Source organism: Falco punctatus (genome assembly GCF_963210335.1).
Source record: "Falco punctatus genome assembly, chromosome: 7".
Classification (NCBI taxonomy): domain Eukaryota; kingdom Metazoa; phylum Chordata; class Aves; order Falconiformes; family Falconidae; genus Falco; species Falco punctatus.
The window spans coordinates 38,907,227-38,924,104 of record NC_137587.1 but is presented as its reverse complement, the minus strand read 5'-3'; the positions used below and the strand labels follow the sequence as shown (position 1 = coordinate 38,924,104).

At 42.1% G+C, this 16,878-nt stretch overlaps 1 protein-coding gene across 1 annotated transcript; it reads right to left on the bottom strand.

Moving 5' to 3' along the window:
* Nucleotides 1-3,661: 3,661 nt before the first annotated feature.
* CGRRF1 (cell growth regulator with ring finger domain 1) lies at nt 3,662-16,789 on the bottom strand. The gene is made up of 6 exons (XM_080394437.1): nt 16,345-16,789; nt 11,449-11,588; nt 10,074-10,251; nt 9,733-9,880; nt 6,385-6,492; nt 3,662-5,028 (listed from the first exon to the last, which is right to left on the bottom strand). Exons 1-6 carry the CDS (start codon nt 16,446-16,448, stop codon nt 4,678-4,680), a joined length of 1,029 nt encoding a protein of 342 aa, XP_080250563.1. The 5' UTR covers nt 16,449-16,789; the 3' UTR covers nt 3,662-4,677.
* Between the last annotated feature and the right edge of the window lie 89 nt (nt 16,790-16,878).

Here is a 16,878-nt window from a genome sequence, read left to right as displayed (position 1 = left end):
ACTGACACGAGCAAAAGCAATAGAGAAACAATGGGTAAAGCCACCTGAGCAACTCCACGCTGTTCAGCAGAGACTTTCTGAGCCCCTCTGTGGCCACTAGCTGGGGCAAACATCCCAGGGGATTGTGGCTAGCACTGACTGCTTGAGAGAGCAGTGTCGAGGCAGGGCGTGGGGTCTGGCTGGTTTTGGAGGACCCTATAAATCATAGGACTCCAGGACGCTTGGTCATGGCCTGATAGCTGCGCTCAGGTAAGCATTTCCATTATGAGGCTACTGCATGCTGTCAAAGCAACATTAAAACGGTAGCAATACCCAAGTTAGCCAGAAACATAAGCCTTATTCTGGTTTTCTCTTTGCCCTTCCTGCCCAGCATACTCCCACAAGACTATACCAAGCTTTTCTAATGGCTTAGTTCGGAGGAGGACTTTCGCTGTATCAGATAAAATTCAGCTATTCCTGGCATTAATTATATCAGCTATAAACATGCAGGACACCAGGGACAGCCTTTGCAGGGGCTGCACATCCACTGCAGTAACAGAGGCGAGTCCTTGTTTATTCTGGGTATCAGGACAATTGAGCAAATGGTGACTGGTGACCAGTTACTGCAGAGACCTCCTTCACCTGGCAGACCTCGCAGAGCTTTGTCAGGGCAAGGAGAGACTCAACAACGCACAAACTAGCAGGAGAAACTCAGACCCTGATTCCTGGCTCCTTTTACCATACTTCAGGTTTAAAGCTTGATGTTGGCAAGTAAATTAATCATTTTAATCAGATTCACACAGAAGCTTGCCTTGAAGCTGAACAAAACATGTACATGAGTTCTCATCTGCTCAGACCCACCAAAATATGAGATACTGAACTCGCCATTCCCTTATTCCCTGATGGAGAACAGCATTGTGCCAGGCTGGTAGTGTTGGCTGTGGTAGCTCGGCAGACAGCCTCAGCACTCTGATGGTCAACGATCATCCTCAGTGGTGGTGGTGAGACTTTACAAGGTCTGTAGTGGAACGTCCACACCACTTTAGCCCACAAGAAGTAGGGGTCAGGGCATTAGCCAGTTTTCAAAGTGCCTTATGGCAATTTTGAATTCCTCATGGGAATGGGAAGACCATTTTAAGATTAATTGACTGGAATTGTCTCCCTCCTACCATCTGCCCTCTACTTGGAGAAGGCAGGTAGGAAGGAGAGAAGACCCTAACAGAACAGCTTTCTATACAGAAGGAAGATGTCCACGTCATAGTCCATTGGCATTTGGAAAGGCACCTTGGGACTTAGTGTGATAACTAATTTCAGAGCCTCAGCTCTGATTACAGTTGATGAACCAAACCAAGCGGTGAGGTACCTCCCACCTCTCTCCTGCAGCAAAAATCATTCCAACTTTGTAATACACCAACGCTGCTGAAGTGTCTTGTTACCTGCATCAAGGAACATATGTCTGCATATGTTCCTTGATGTCACCAAATCCATAAACATCATCTATAATGAGTGGAAGAGAAATGTTATATTACCTCTATTACAACAGGGTGACCGAGCAGAACAGCCTCTGCCAATATACTGTGTTTTTGTGGGTCACTGGAAGGTTTTATTTCTCTCTTAGAGCCTTGAATTCCTGTTTTAAGACAACCAAGGGACACACAAGGCAGCTTTAGAGCTGCTCCTTTTACTTCTCACCTAATCTATATTTTCAGATGGGTTCTTGGAAGAAGGGCAAACATAATAAGCCAGCTACTGTACTTTTTATAACTCTCCGCCAGGTCTTTGATTTGGGCCAGCAAGGAAGCTTGTTAGATCTGATAAAGCAACTAAGCATCTCTGGAAAATGCTATTACAAGAACATGAAACAAATGAAAAGCTGGGACAAACTCAATGGTAAATACATGGCCTGGCAGTTCAGCACAGCCACATCCTGTTTGCAATTATTATTTAATACTGGCATCGATTGGTTGAAGGATGAGACAGACCAGGCAATTCTCAGCAGGGTTTACTTGAATACCATTTCACTCTGAGATAAAACAAGCCCACAAATTCGGATCGCACTGTCTTGTTGGGAAATTTTTCATTAATTGATTTAATATCAGGGATGAGTGTGGTCAAGCAGTAAACAACACCTCTTTGATCACCTACGTGGACAAACCAAGTCCCTGCTAACTACCAGACAGTGCCCAACTCCAGGTTAAAACCAGCACAGTACTAACCTGCTCCTCTGGAATAATGAGCTGTACAGCCACTATCCCACATGCTGGTAGCATCAGCTGTGTGTATGGGGATAGCTAGTGTCACGGCTCAGGCTCTTTGGTCTTGATATTAATTTTTCTGAGAGCCCACAGAGGCTTAGAACTATTTACACCAGCTCTCCATTTCACAACAGTGACACATGGATATGAAGGAAAGCCTGAAGAGTAATTATCGCCACCATCATCACGTTAGCTGCTCCCCTTTAACAGCACGACAAGACTAATAACACAGATAGGGAGGCTAAACTCAGCAACTGCCTCCAGCAGGCATGCCACAATCAAGCTAGCAAAACTCAATGCAAGCCCGCATAGAAAGGGAAGGTGATTTTTATTTTTAAGACTGATTTCACCCACTCATTCTTGCACATTCATATTCTCACTAGCACCAAGAGACATGCATCCAAGTGACCTGGTGAGGATTGCCTATAGTGACAGAGAGGCCAAGTCCTCATTGCATCTCAGTGATCCACCCTGAGTGGTGAAGACACCATATGATATTTAATCTTTACACTCTCTTAATACAGGCAGCTCTGGGTCTACTTGAGATGCATCACACTGTAGTCGCTCCACATCCGCACTGTGTTCTTATCTGAGACACGGCCCTGCTGCCACCAGTGCTCATTCCTTCTGCTGTTACCTTGCCCTCAGCTCTCCTCTTGCTGTTCTCAACTTCCTGGATTGTAGCATATACACCATCCTTTGCCATGATGATTTCCACACGGAACCATCTGTCTTCTAAAGTACTCTGCAAGTCCTGCTCAGTCCCGACAGACACCAAGGTATTTAATTGCTGTTTGATATACAGCACAAACAGAAGGCTGATTTGGCCAGCAGTTTATTCCCAAGTTGTCCCTGGCAAGGAAGGTCACTTTATGTAGACCAGATAAATTGTCTTACTAACAGCCTACTGATCACTGGCTGGAAATCTGTGGCTACATACATCAATTCCCAACCTCCATCTGCCTTTACAACTAAGCATTAGTCTTTCTACCACCACCACCTAAATCTTTTCCTCAGAGGCAACTGCCAGGAGTTTGGAAGCAGGGTCATGGCAAAACAAGAAAAAAAACAACATGAATGATGGAAAGATGGAATACCTTTGAGGAGGGGAAGCTTCCTTCCCTGGTGTGGAGGTGTGCAGCACCTTGTGCATACCCTGTACCGGGAGCACTGTTAAAGGAGCTGCAGGAGAGTGCAGCTGAATAGCTTGGAGCACGGCTTTCTCTCTCTCAGACTGAGCAGCTGTCCTGGAAATGGATGTGGGGAAAAGCTGCAAGGGAACAAGAGGGACAACAGAAAGCAGCTATTCCCCATTTTTTTACAGGTTCTAACAAGCATTTGTATTTTTTGCCTTATATGAACAAGTGTGAAACCCAGCCCATCTGTCTTTAGGACAATCCAGCTCTCTCAAGAAGCAAAACAACACCTTCTCTTCTCAACAGCCATTTTTATTGCTTTTAATAATACACCACGGGAGGGAAAAAAGTGATTTTCTGCTATTCTTCAGCTTCTTTCTTTATTAGAATAAGTAAATTCCCTGGGACTGTTGATAAAAGGTAAATAGTTAACTTTGCATCTAGCCTGACAATGCAAGTAAAAAGAATTGGAAATTCCCCAAAGCAGGCTACTTATATTAAGAATAGCATCACAAAACTGCCCAAGTAACCACTCTATGGAGTAATTAACTAGTATTTACATGGAAAACAAGCTCTTACAGCCATTGCTAACAAGACTGAAAGTCTGTGCCTCAAGATGACATAGCAGAGGCTCAGGCTTGAAAGTGTCAGCGACATTTAGTTCAAGCCAACAATAATCAACACAAAAGTCTTTCCACTCATTCCAGTGGGCTTTGGCTAAGGTCCCTCACACACACACATGCACACAAATCTTTCAAAACAGCCAGAAACAATGTCCTGAATCAGGCCTTAAACGCCGAGCTCCTGCCATAGTCCAGCCTTCATCTACAAAATAAATACAATTTAACAATGAAGAATATTTACTTTCCTTCATCTGATGTTCTGTAAAGTGCTACGTTTCTAAATTATACCGAGTTAAAATGATAATATTGCTCTAGTATTTTAAATACGATAAATATAGAATGAGCTGTGTGCAACTTCACTTGCAAGTTTTATTCTTTTTTTAGTAGATATACTAAATTTAGTCATCAAAATAGCCTCCAATAGTACTCCATGAAAAACTAGTAAGAAATTATAAATAAAATCACATCCTTCAAAGAAATCCTACGCACCACTTCTGTCCACATTGCATGGAGAAGCCTAGTGTTGCTGTGAGCATATGGAGCGTAGAAAAACGAGGAAGCTGAGAATTACCTAACAATAAAAAGCAAAACCATACAAGTGAACGCTACATATCCTCCCATAAACAGTCTGTTTTCTACATTTAATCTTGGTGCATACAACCCAGTTCTTCTATGTTTTCCCCATTAAAAAACTCTTCCAGGAAGAACATCTTGCAAGAGATGGGTTGATTCATCTTCATCTTGCTCCTTTTTACTGCAAAGTGGAAAAGATTCTTGTACAAACTGCCTACACATTGGACACTGTTGAAAATACTTAATGCAGCCATCACATAAGCACGCGTGCCTGCAGGGCAGGAGTACCCAGTTCACTGTGCCATTTTGGCAAACAACACAGTCTTTACTGTTTTCTTCAGGCAATTCTGGTTCATCTTCAGCCAGTCCAGCCTTTTCTAGCAAGCTTCTGTCAGTGCTTCTCTCACCAGGGGACGTATTGCTTGAAGCTGGTGCAGTGCTATTTGCAGACATGAAGAGCTGCTAAAATACACATAATACACAAACATTTAGAGGTAAACAAACTGTCCCCCGATACCTGAACACACCCATGCAATATAAGTGCCTCTGGGTCAGCTTCACTGGTTTCCACTGGGTCAAACAGTGCCAGACTCACTCTTTGCTTGAGTCCTGACAGTTGCCTGGCCTTCAGTTAAAGGTATTTCAGAAGTGTAAAATTACATAAACCACTGGAAAAATATTAAGGATAAGTCATCAAATCTTAGCCGAGTCAAATCAACGTACGTGCATGAACTTTAATGCAACTGCCCAGGTTTTGAGCAGCTCCGGTTTCTGTTTCTGGTATACCATTCTCTAGGCCTAGAGGGATGTTTCTATCCATTCCTACCAAAAAATACATCCACCCAGTTGTCAAGTCTACTTCACTCAACCCATTCCACTCTTGCTCATGTTACAACCCCCCACATCTTATGTGAAGTGCAAATTCTTCTGGGTGTGATCACTCAACAGAGCCAGTAAACTACCATGCAGCCCAAGACACCCATAGAGAGCATACTATGCAACTACACAGAATGCAGCTGCGCAGTTATTTCTGTTCAGTTTATGCATTGTTTTTACAATGGCAACCATACATGAAAAGAAAGCTTAAGGGGATCAGCAGGGAAGTTTACCTGGATCAACTACATCAGCAAAAAATGGCCAGGACAAACATCTCTTTGGAAAAATCTATTTCTGAATAAATGTTAATCGACTCAATTGAATTGATTTGGCCCAATTTCTAGCTTACCAATACCATACATTATTTTTATCATCACAGTAATGTAACAGTGAATCACACAGAATCACATCATCAACTGCCTGACAGACACAGGACAAAGATGGCCCCACAACATGTGTAGATAAGGGGAACTGGAACAGAATAATGAGAGCATTGGTTTAACTTACGATGGTATGTGCTAGACAGATTCCTAACCTTTGTGCATGTATTGCAGTAAAAAGAAAGTAAAAAAGTTTCTTCTGAGGCTGTCCCAATTGCAGGACAGTATAGGAGAACGTGAGAGACTAGCAAGGAGGTAACAAATGTTCTGTAAAGAGGAAGCATTGGGCAGCTAATTTCTTGCTACTGCTTTAGTAAGTGAAGATGACCTAGGCCTCATAGACCAAATCAAGCAATTTCTCCAGGAAATCTTGAATATTTTCATATAAAATATTTCTGTACAGTAACTTTGGCTGGAACTACTTGACTGATAAAATAATTTTAACTATTACCCATTCTTTGCATGACAATAAATGTCTTTTACTAATTTAGGCTCTGAAATCCTACACAAACTAAACTTAACAGTGTCGCCCAAACGAAACAAGACTCAGTACATGGCTTACCTTCAGATCATGGTATTGACCTTGAGCTAGAAGTAGATACTGATATAATATCCTGCAGGAAAGTCTGTAGCTCTCATCAGGAATGTGAATTACAGCCACCATTGAAATCTACCAAGAAAAAGCTATGTTTAGTAACTTCCTTTTCATTATATGAATCATATAGAACAGTTTGCTTGAAAGACTGCATACTTTCTTACAACCTCTGACCCGTTTATTTCCTTAAAACAGTCAGGATTTGACCAACGTTGACTTCAAGCACAGATCAAAAAAATATACTGGGTAAGGTGAAAACAGAACGTGGCACAAGAGAGCACTTTGTGGTGCTTCAGTTTTCTGCCCCAGTTTTCCACAGAGCCCTTCTATGGCCCGTTTACAGCAGAGGCCTGCTCTAACCACTCTCACCTAGTGGAATTAGGCCCCAAACCAACAAGGCACCTGAGCAGATGCAGTCCTCCCAAAGGTAAGTGCTTATGCAGCTGAAGTAAGGCTTGCTTGTAGAGTGATGGATATGCCTCGGAGAGGCTACCTGAGTAATGATTTCAACCAGAAGTAGCAGCTCCCACTCTCCTCTTTTCACCCCACTAACTCCTGATGAGCTTCTCCTAGATGGGAGAGACTTTGACAAACTGTGAGGACTTTCCTACAGCAACTGAGCCCCAAGCAAGCACATGCACTTAAGTGCCATACAACTTCTGCAGCCACATCCCGGGCTGTCTTCAACACAAGGAACAGCCCTGTCAGCTCAAGTCTGAGTGCAGAATTACAGGGGAACATGCAAAAGGCAAAGTCTTCTCTACTTTCTCCCACTTTCGTCACAAACACAAGGACCACAGTTTTTAGACTCTGGAAAGCATTGAGAGGTGTCACTGATTGGCTTGTAAACTGAGTAGGCAAAAGACAAATTTCACTGGAAAGGATTATGAAAGGACCCCATGGGCTGACTTTAGAGGCATTTTTCTGAATAAGCTTGCATGCTGTGCCTAAAAACCCTCACCCTGCCCAAATTATGTAATAGCCTCTAAAAAGCAGGAAAAAAAGAAAGTGAAATTCAATGTTATTGTAGTTCCCAGAAGCTGTCAAAAGAGAAATGAAATATAGAAGAAAGCTGTTCTGTTTAAAAAAAAAAAAAAAAAAGTACTTTAAAGGCAAATCTGACTTGCACTTCAAAATCCACACATGGCTAATTATATGCAGAGTTTAAATATATATGTACTTATACATAATGTATTTATACTAACTACGTTTACTACGTTTTGGCAACAAAGTTTTTTTTTTTCTAAATTACAATGCCCAAATTGTGCACAAAAAACCTCCCAAATCACCAAAAAACAAAACAACCCCACACCACTATTAGCTTCGTTTCAGAACCTGAAAGCCATTAAATCGCCAATAAAATGACAAATTTTGTGTTTTGAGAATAAGAGTTTAAAAGTTAATGGTTCTCAGTGGATTTCTATTATGTCACCCCACCACAACATAAGTGCTTTCTCAATGATGACGCATGTCCCAGCTCATTGTTTGTTCAGACACCTAGGCAAACTTCTAAACTGTCAATGGGACCAGTTCCTAACACAAGCATCTTGATCGTCAAGGTATTGCCTTCTCTGTTGTGCTGTCCTATAGTATAGAAACATACACGGCGATACTATGATCTAGTAGAAATACTATGCTATTTGATTATAGGACCCCTTCCCCTTAAGCACTAGGTATTTTCTCTTTGTAAATACTTGTACACCATAATCAAGTTACTTCTCGGTCTTCTCTTTTGTACACAGGCCTGATAGCTAAGCCTTCTTCCACTTTAGCCCTGCCAGTCCTCAGTTTCTGTAACTCTTATATATGGTCATGCTAATTTTCTGGAGCTAAAGGAAAATCACAGCGCAGAATCAAATAGGTATGATGTGGCCAAAAATACAGTTAGGATGAAAGTGAGACACCCCCCCCCCCAGGAAAGAGATACCGGAACACCATCTGTAGGGTGGATGTACACATACACACACACAAAAATAATTCTAGATGGAACTTGATGTACTGATGCAAGAACAATGTGGTAATACCATATTGGCCACAGAGGCAAAGATCCCTTCCCACACTATATTTATATCTTAGAAGTTTGTCTCAACAACAACAGATGCAATTCTGACATTTGATTGGCAAGGAGTTCAGGTGGAGTTATTCCTTTGACCATACTAACAGATTCCAGTTGTGTTCCTTTTCTCCCAAACCAGAGGAAAAACACCTCTACCACTTCTCCTTCCACCCCTTTCTTTCATGTTAAGGAACAAGAGAGAGGTGTTACAAATTCACATCCATACTAATGTCAAACACATTCAAATATGAAATTTGCAGTCTCTTTATATTAAATTAATCTGAGCTCTAACTATAAATAGACATACTTATCTGGGAAACAGCTGGGGTGAGGGGGAAACAATCCCGTGTGGGGACAGGAGGGAGGAAGGCAGTCCTAAGGTCAAGTGAAATGAAGCCAATGAATGACAGGCATCACTTGGAAAGGGAACAGACTACTTAGGCACAGGTGTAATCACAAACAATTGCCCAATGTATGTATGGAAAAGCATTCAGTGGGTTTAGGCAATTTGCTTCTGAGTTCAAATAGAAATCCATTATTGTTCAAGCAGTTAGCACTATCAGGTCATCAACCAAATGAAAAGATGGGAGATAAAAGCATGTCCAAAAGAATCGGTCGATTTAGAGTTTAGAAGGGATATTGCACTGCATGTGACAAGGCTGAAGCTGCTTTAAAAGAGAGTCTTTTGGGAAACCAAGTATCTCATCTCAGCCTCCTGCAAGACCTTCACATCTTCCTGTAAATGACCTGGAGCTGGCTACTGTGAGGCATAACATACTGCATTACATATACTCGGGCCTGTTGCAGAAAGGTAATTTCTATGTTCCTAAACAGTCAAGTCAGCAATCAGCTCAAATATCTGTGCCAGACACTAGAAAAATAAATCCTCCTACCTTGCCAACAGCAATCCAAAAGACCGTATCAGCCCAAGAGCTCCACCACAGGTTTATGTGATCAGAAAATTCCGAGTAATAGCTTACTAACCTACCACAATGCTAGCTCATCTGACCACAGGGCTTACCACAGAGACCTTTGCAGATATGAGCTTTGTGAAAATCATAAGCATCTTTTGAATGGCATACATAATTTTTATATAACTATCCTTGCTCTTCTGCCATGCGCCTTCCGAGTCATCAGTGACAAAGTTAGGGACCAAATTCCAGGGGACAAGGAAATGAGGCTGTTTTATTCAAGCCTGTCTCCTGAAACATTCAGGCCTTAAATACAGTGACCCTAAAATAAATTCTTGTATTACTTACAATATCATATATTTCTCTGTCTTCTTCATCAGCTAACGTCAACAATGCTATCAACGGATAGCGAGATCTAGGCACTGGGCCAAAATCGACAATTTGAGCATCTTCTGGTAACTGACAATATTTTTCTTCCTTGTCATTTTTTTTAATGCTTTGTATGTGTCAAGGAAAACAATTAGCATAGCTGCAATTATAGACAAATGTGACTTTTGCATAAAGAATATTTGTCATCATTTTTGTTCATAAATATATTGTGTCAAGAACTGCTGAATGTTCACAAGTCTCTACACTGCCTGTGCCAATAAATTAGCATATTTTGTCAAAACAACTTAAAAAAAGGATACAAGTACTGCTGTCGATAGAGGTATTCGCTGTACAGAGCATCCTCTAATGCCTGAGGAGTCTTTATTCTGAAGCAGTAGACGTGTTTCTGCAATGCTTCGTGGAGTTTTTGAACACTGCAGCCCCAGTAACACGTAAGAATACAGTCTTCCAGACAATCAGGTGTCAGGGTTATACCCTCTTGTAGAAAGAAGATAAGGATTTCATTTACTCACCCACATGCAGGATTTCTGGAATTGCTAAGTGTACGTTCTTAAAAGGGCAACAAGCAGAAAACAACTTCAGTGTGCCAGATTTTTATCCTTATAATCTAATCTAAGAATTTAGCCTAGGTTTAGTGCTTCTGAAAGTCAATGGAGATGAGGAAGTGGGTGTGGGGGGATAAAATGGCTGATCAAGCTAAAAAAAGAGCACGTGATTTTATGAAGGGTAAATTTTAACTTCTGGTAACATTTTACACACTCACTACGAGATCCAAGAGCACAACTCCTAGCCCAAAGTCCATTCCCTTCTTAGATAATGGTATTAATTGGATCACTGGCCTACAATGCTCTCTGTGGTCTCAAAGAATAAGGCCTTCCTGATCATCATGCATAGGGAGGATAATAAAAGGACCTCTGTGCTCCGCTTCTTTCCTAAAAATCAAGTACCCAAACCATTAACTTCTAAACACTTACAGCACAAACAGGAGCAGAACTCCTTCAAGAGTTCAAGTGCTCAAACCTCCTGAAAAATCCAAGTTACCTGAATACTAAGTTGTTAGGTTTGTTGGGTTTTTATGTTGAAGGAGCGGTAAAACTGCTGCAGCCCTTTTCTCATTCATAGGAAAGCTCCACATCTGTGTTGGTGGAAGATCTTGCTTACTACTCCCTAATGATGGAGAAAGGCATGAATTTCACTTCTCATGTGGGCAATTTCAAGGATGCTAGGAACCACTTGAACTCTGATCCAAATAGATATTTAAATCCGGTTTCCACTGAAGCACAGATAGAAAGACAGGAAGATTATTTGTTTATTAACAGTAGTGTGCTTCCAAACACCGCTGGAGATCTGGACTTAGGTTTAAGTGGGTGGCATATATTCTTTCATGAATTCTACAATTCTGTGCAGTTTACAAAAATACCAGTGGTAGCTGGTAATCTGCAAATGTTTTTGTTACTTAAAAATGTGTTATAGCAGGAAGTGTTTAATTAATAAAAATTAAACTGTACTTAAATATCCAAACATTTCACTTTTAAAAACACATTTAATTATTTGTATTGCAATGATGGAAGCATGTTTCTGAGGAATTTTATAACAGAAAAGGGCAAGAGCAAGAAAAGAGAAAGCTCAGGAACCTAAACTGATGAAAATCAAGCACATCAGAAATATACTGACTTGTTACTGAAGCTGTAGCAGGATGAGGGATTTCTAACCCAAAAGGATTCTTCACTTGTCTCATCCGCTTTTTCAATACTCTTGTGCTGGATTCTGTTTCTTCTGAGTTTCTCAGAATAACAGGAACACCCAAACCAAACCTATGAGACATGAAACAAGAACAAGTGGGTTAAGTGTTGATGGCGACACATTTGAGTTTTTCTTCAGCTCTAAATAGCAAGCAGCACAACAAATAGAGCTAGCTTGGCTTTGCAGAGTATCTGCTAGGATACGTGCATAATACAGCCTGCCAGTCTGACTTCAACTTTTCATGGCAGAAGGTAGGAGTCTTCACAGTGATACAGAAAATTTTAAAAGGGGGAACACTTTACTCCTGTGTTTCCAGAGCGTAAAATTAATGAGAACGGTCAATGCCCTCTAGTGGTAAACGGTTAGCCAGAGCCTTCCCCTGACTGACATTGCTGCACAACCTGTCACAGGACACCCCCCGCCCCTCCAAAAAAAATTCTAAAAAAATCACTACTTGCAAAGATGGAACAGCCTTAATGGACAGTGTGTTCAATAGGAAGACCTTAAGAGTAAATCATTCAGCCCTAAGATATTTCTAGCTGTAACTACAGCCAGCAAGATGTCCTTATGGGAGACTAAGATCTCGATTTCCCATATAAACCTCAATTACAGTAATATGCTAATAATAAATCCTGAGCCAGAAACCAAGTGCAAAATAGTCAAGAGTCCAAATCAAAGCTGAGACTGTAAGACCTCTTCAAAGCTGAAGCCAGCCTGCTAGCCCAAGTGATGTTCTGACTCTAAAAGGATAACAAAGCAAAGGTTTAAAGGTTTAAACACCCTATGAATCAAAATAAAAATCAAAGCAAGTGAGGAAGGATATTTTGGGATGATTTCCAACATCAATTAAAACTCCAAGATTTTCATATTACCTGGGGCTTTTAAAAGAACAGTTACAGAAGAACAAGCTCCACAACAGACTTTCTTTTACACTTAGCTAAAAATAATTCACTTTTAAGGTGATAGCAATAGCTTTCCATAACCAAAAGCTGATTAGAGAAACTGTCCCAGATTTGCAATCAGAAGACTACTTTGGAGACTGAAGAGATTTCCTTAACTGCATTAATTCAGTCCTGTCTCATTAGTAAGGCAACAGGGAGAGGCTGTGGGAGTCTTTTGTTAATGTATTTTAGAAAACAGTTACTAATTAGCTCAGGCTGTACTTCCCTGAACTTGTGCTTTTACTGCTGCCACCTGTACTGTTGATGTGAAGGCCTGTTTAATGGCTTTGAATTTTGGTTTATGCAGTCATTAGAATATTGGGCACTGGAAAACTCCAAATGGCACGAACCATTGGCTCTTCCCTGCATCAATTCTTTCCATTTAGTATACTGAAATAGCAGCTGTTACAGTAAGGTAGGTCTCACATCAATAACTCAAGCTGAAAAGAGCACTACCAGAGCTTCAATGTAATCAGTTTGATAATTGGTGATTTCATGTACAATACAGCTCTGAGCCAAGCAGACAATTTTGTGGCTTAACTGCTACTTTTGCCTGGTTTTAAAAATCTTTTCCAACTCCTGTGTGTCAAACAAAGAAGAAAAGTAGAGCTTTTACTAACATTGGGCTCCTTTCTATTGATTCATGTTGGAGGGGTGCCCTTTGTAAAACTAACAGGCAAAAACAGCAAAGTGATTTTCAAGTTGACGGAAAAAAAATTCTCGAAGCCATTCCCAATAGCAACAACCTGTTCCTGGCAGTCTAACAAATACTTGCCTTTGCCATTTAACATCTTGTGTGCCTGAGTGTCAGCGATACACCAAAAGGGAAAGAGACTGAGCTGGCAGAAAATACTGTATACTCATTACTCCATCTTTGATAAAGTCCTTTGGCTTGCTAGACCTTGATGAAAACATTTGCATTTCTTCAATAATATACTATAGGGTGCTCACCCATACTTCGTTTGCATGCACAGAAGGTCAAATCTGTCCGATGCAAGCAAAAGCAGCCACGGCTGTAACGAAGTACACAAGTTAAACATCTTACTCACAAAGGAACCAGGTGCAGCAGCTGTTTCACTTACTCAATATCCAAAACTCAATGGAGCTAATCTTTCCAGCCGCACATAAAGATGCCTCCTGTTTTATACCATCTGGCTGATTCTGAAGTAAAAAAACCCTGTTCTTTGGAAACTTTCTTTGCTGGTCGAAAGCAACAGGATAATCACCATGAAAAGCAGGCATAGAAAAAAGCCTCTAGTACAGTTTTCCCAGCAGCTGAAGGCAGAAGGGCCTTTCTGTTCAACAATAAAGTACAGTGTTTCTGTAAATTTTAAGGTAGTATTCAGTGTATGAAGGATAAATAAAGATAGTTTTTATTTTATGATCTCACAGTCTATCAGCCCAGATCATTAGCTAGTATAGGGGAAAATTAATTTCTTCAGAACAGTGCCAGTTTAGAAAAGACAGGAGTTTCCAACGGTTTTACTCCTGAGTTAATTTCTCAAAGAGCAGTCCAGACTTCAAACAGGTGCCGAGTCTAACGTGAGCATTAATCTCCAGCTAAAAAGGCGATGCACAGGACTGTATTCAGCTAATCTAAATTCTACTTCATTCCTATGACCAGAGCATCTATTGAGCTGGCTCTAGAAAGCTACCTATGCAGTAACCTACTTAGACTCTCTCAGCAGACCCACAGGTATCCAGGGCTGGCCATAAAAACAGACACTCATCAAATCACTGCATAATTTTGCAAATGAAAACATTAACACTCCTAAGCAGTTGGTGTTTTTTAGGCTGCCTGACACCATCACAAACACATCCATAAAACAAGCTGACAATTGATGCTGAAAATGATGGGGAAAATAAAATGTCATTACAGCAATATATCATGTATTATGTACTCATATGACACCATATGCTTTTCTAGTACTCTGTGTAGCAAATAAAGGATCAAGTTGTTTTCATGAGTAAGTTCAAGAGCACTTAAACTGTTAACTGTGGCTGCAGACACACTGAAGTTGCTTGGAGGCTCTTTGTCATACAGCCGTGGTACAGCAGAGTTCAAAGGTAGCAGCAAACACCTCTGAGCAGCTGGCCACATACGCACATACTCGTATGGGCTGAGCTCCCCGCCACTGCTTCTACTTGACTAACAGTTCCTTAAAAAGCTAATTTGAAGATAGTTTGTATATATTTATATAAACTGCAAGAGTATCTAGTGTAGATGCACCTAGAATCTGATCCTGAAACAAAAATGCATCTGGACAGTCCTCTGAACACCTTGTAGTCCACAAAGCATCAATGGACATGTGTGCAGATGTAAGGATCTTCTGGCACAACTATTTCAGACATTTTACAACAGGGGATTGCAAAGCATTTATTATAGGCAGATAAATAATGATTAAATTGATAAAAGGATCACTGGTTTAGGATATACATGCAGAGGTTTATTTGAATCATGATTCAGTATCTTCTTTTTGTAAAGACAATATTTTTAAAGAACTGATGAAATGGAAAAGGAAGAGCAGTTGGCAATATAATACCGTCAGCATGCAGTGGGACAGAGAGAATTATGAAAAGGATTTCTACTACCTCTCTCTCCAAGTAAATAATGAGGTGGAGCTTCATCCAGCAAAAAGGTGAAAAAAGACCAGTTGCCTTCACTACCACGTACCCAGCACTAGGGGAGGCAATGCAAAACAAGAACAAAAATTTTCCAAAAAGTGTATCTGAAAGATCAAAGATCTGCTTCATTCACGCTGAAAGCAATAGATGGCATATGTTTGAGCAGTGGCAGCTAACAAACTGATGTAAACAAGGGGAAGACTTTTAAAGAAAAGTCGAGCAGAGTATTTATAAGCTGCCAAGAGAACAGCTGCAGCTAAGACATCTGTAATTCAAAGAGAGACAAATGATGGAAAACACTGAAGTACAGCACTACGATATTAATGTTAAGCCAATGGAAGGAAATGCAATAACTCAACTTATTCTCTCCAGAAGCCACACAATTCCCAATTCCTACATAAAATATTTTGATTGCTAATCAATGGTATCCACTTGGCAAGTATCAGTATTTACATTTACAGACACTCCTGAGTTGGCAGTGCTCTGAACCAAGGACATTCAGGACCCTGTTTCTGAAAAAGGCAACAGTGACATCGTTGCTGAATCCTCTCAAACACAAGAAGGGAAGTCTTCTACTCATAACACCTCTAGACACTTTAGCAGATCAGTTGTTTAAGGTTCCTCCCCATCCCAGTCCCTGTTCAGTTCACCTGAAACACCCTCTTCTCTGAGCTTCATCAGTGGAATAGACTGGTATCACATCAGCAAGCCTGGGTACTCTGGCACCTCAGTAACAACCCTGCCTTACAGACTGGCTACAAGATTCAGCTGCTACTCAGCCTAGCGCCAGGCACCTCACTCAGTATCTGCTCATTTTATCTGCTACGAAGATCTGAGATGTTTATCTCCAACACTGCCAAACTCCTCCCTTGAAGCAGCCCTACCTGACCCCCATTCTCTCACTCAGGGTCAGGTCCTCTCCTGCCCACCTTGTTTTCTCCACAGCTTTCATCCTCCTCCTGCTGGAACAGCAACTCTTCCCCTTCGGTCAACGCTAGCCCTCCTCACCCTCCTTTCTTCAACACAGCCCCACTGCCCCCACCGCTGCCACCCCAGGGCCAGCCCACACTCCCGGAGCTCATTCCCCAAGGGGTGCCAACTCCCATCACCTCCCTCCTACGCCGGTCCACCTCATTACACCGCCAGACCTCCGCAGCCAAGGCCCATCGCCCCAGACCGGCCTCCACGGGCAGGGCCAGCCCCTCAGGGACGGCGTCGGCCCCACACGCTGCCCCCACTGCCGCCGCCCCGCCGCACTCACCAGCCCAGCACCAGGCCGCTGGTGACGAGGAAGCAGACAAACACCACGGTGATGTAGAAGAGCGGCGAGTACTCATAAAGCGTGACGAGAAACACGGCGGCCATGGGGCCGGGGCCGGGCCCGGCCGAGCCGCCCTGCCCTACAGCGGGAGAGCACCAGGCCGCGCCAGCCGCCTCACCAGGCGCATGCGCGGCAGCTGAGTGAAGCCACTGCCCTCAGCTTGCCCGGAGATGGGCGGGCCCGCGGGCGGGGCTGCGTTGCCTAGCGACGGCCGTGGGCTCCCCGGCTGCCTGGGCTGGCACAAAGCATCCCAGTAACAAATTTAAGTCATAAAACCTGCGTTATGTGGCCGTCCGCCTTCAAACACCTCCGTGCCGTAGCTGTAGCAGCCCTGACACTCGGGGAACCGACCTCCAGTAGAGATGGGATGCTGCCAAATTCCTCCCGTGACCTCCACTTCTAAATAGAGTGCTACAGAAATATGTTTTGCATACTGAAATGAATAAGCAACCCACCTACACGATACCACAAAGG

What these genes read in the sequence shown, in the direction of transcription:
- CGRRF1 (XM_080394437.1), bottom strand. Translation starts at nt 16,448, where the DNA reads ATGGCCGCCGTGTTTCTCGTCACGCTTTATGAGTACTCGCCGCTCTTC. An exon ending in AGCGGCCTGGTGCTGGGCTG is followed by an intron (nt 11,589 to 16,344) that starts GTGAGTGCGGCG and finishes CATGTCTCATAG; the next exon opens with GTTTGGTTTGGGTGTTCCTG. An exon ending in ACAGAGAAATATATGATATT is followed by an intron (nt 6,493 to 9,732) that starts GTAAGTAATACA and finishes TTTTCTTGGTAG; the next exon opens with ATTTCAATGGTGGCTGTAAT.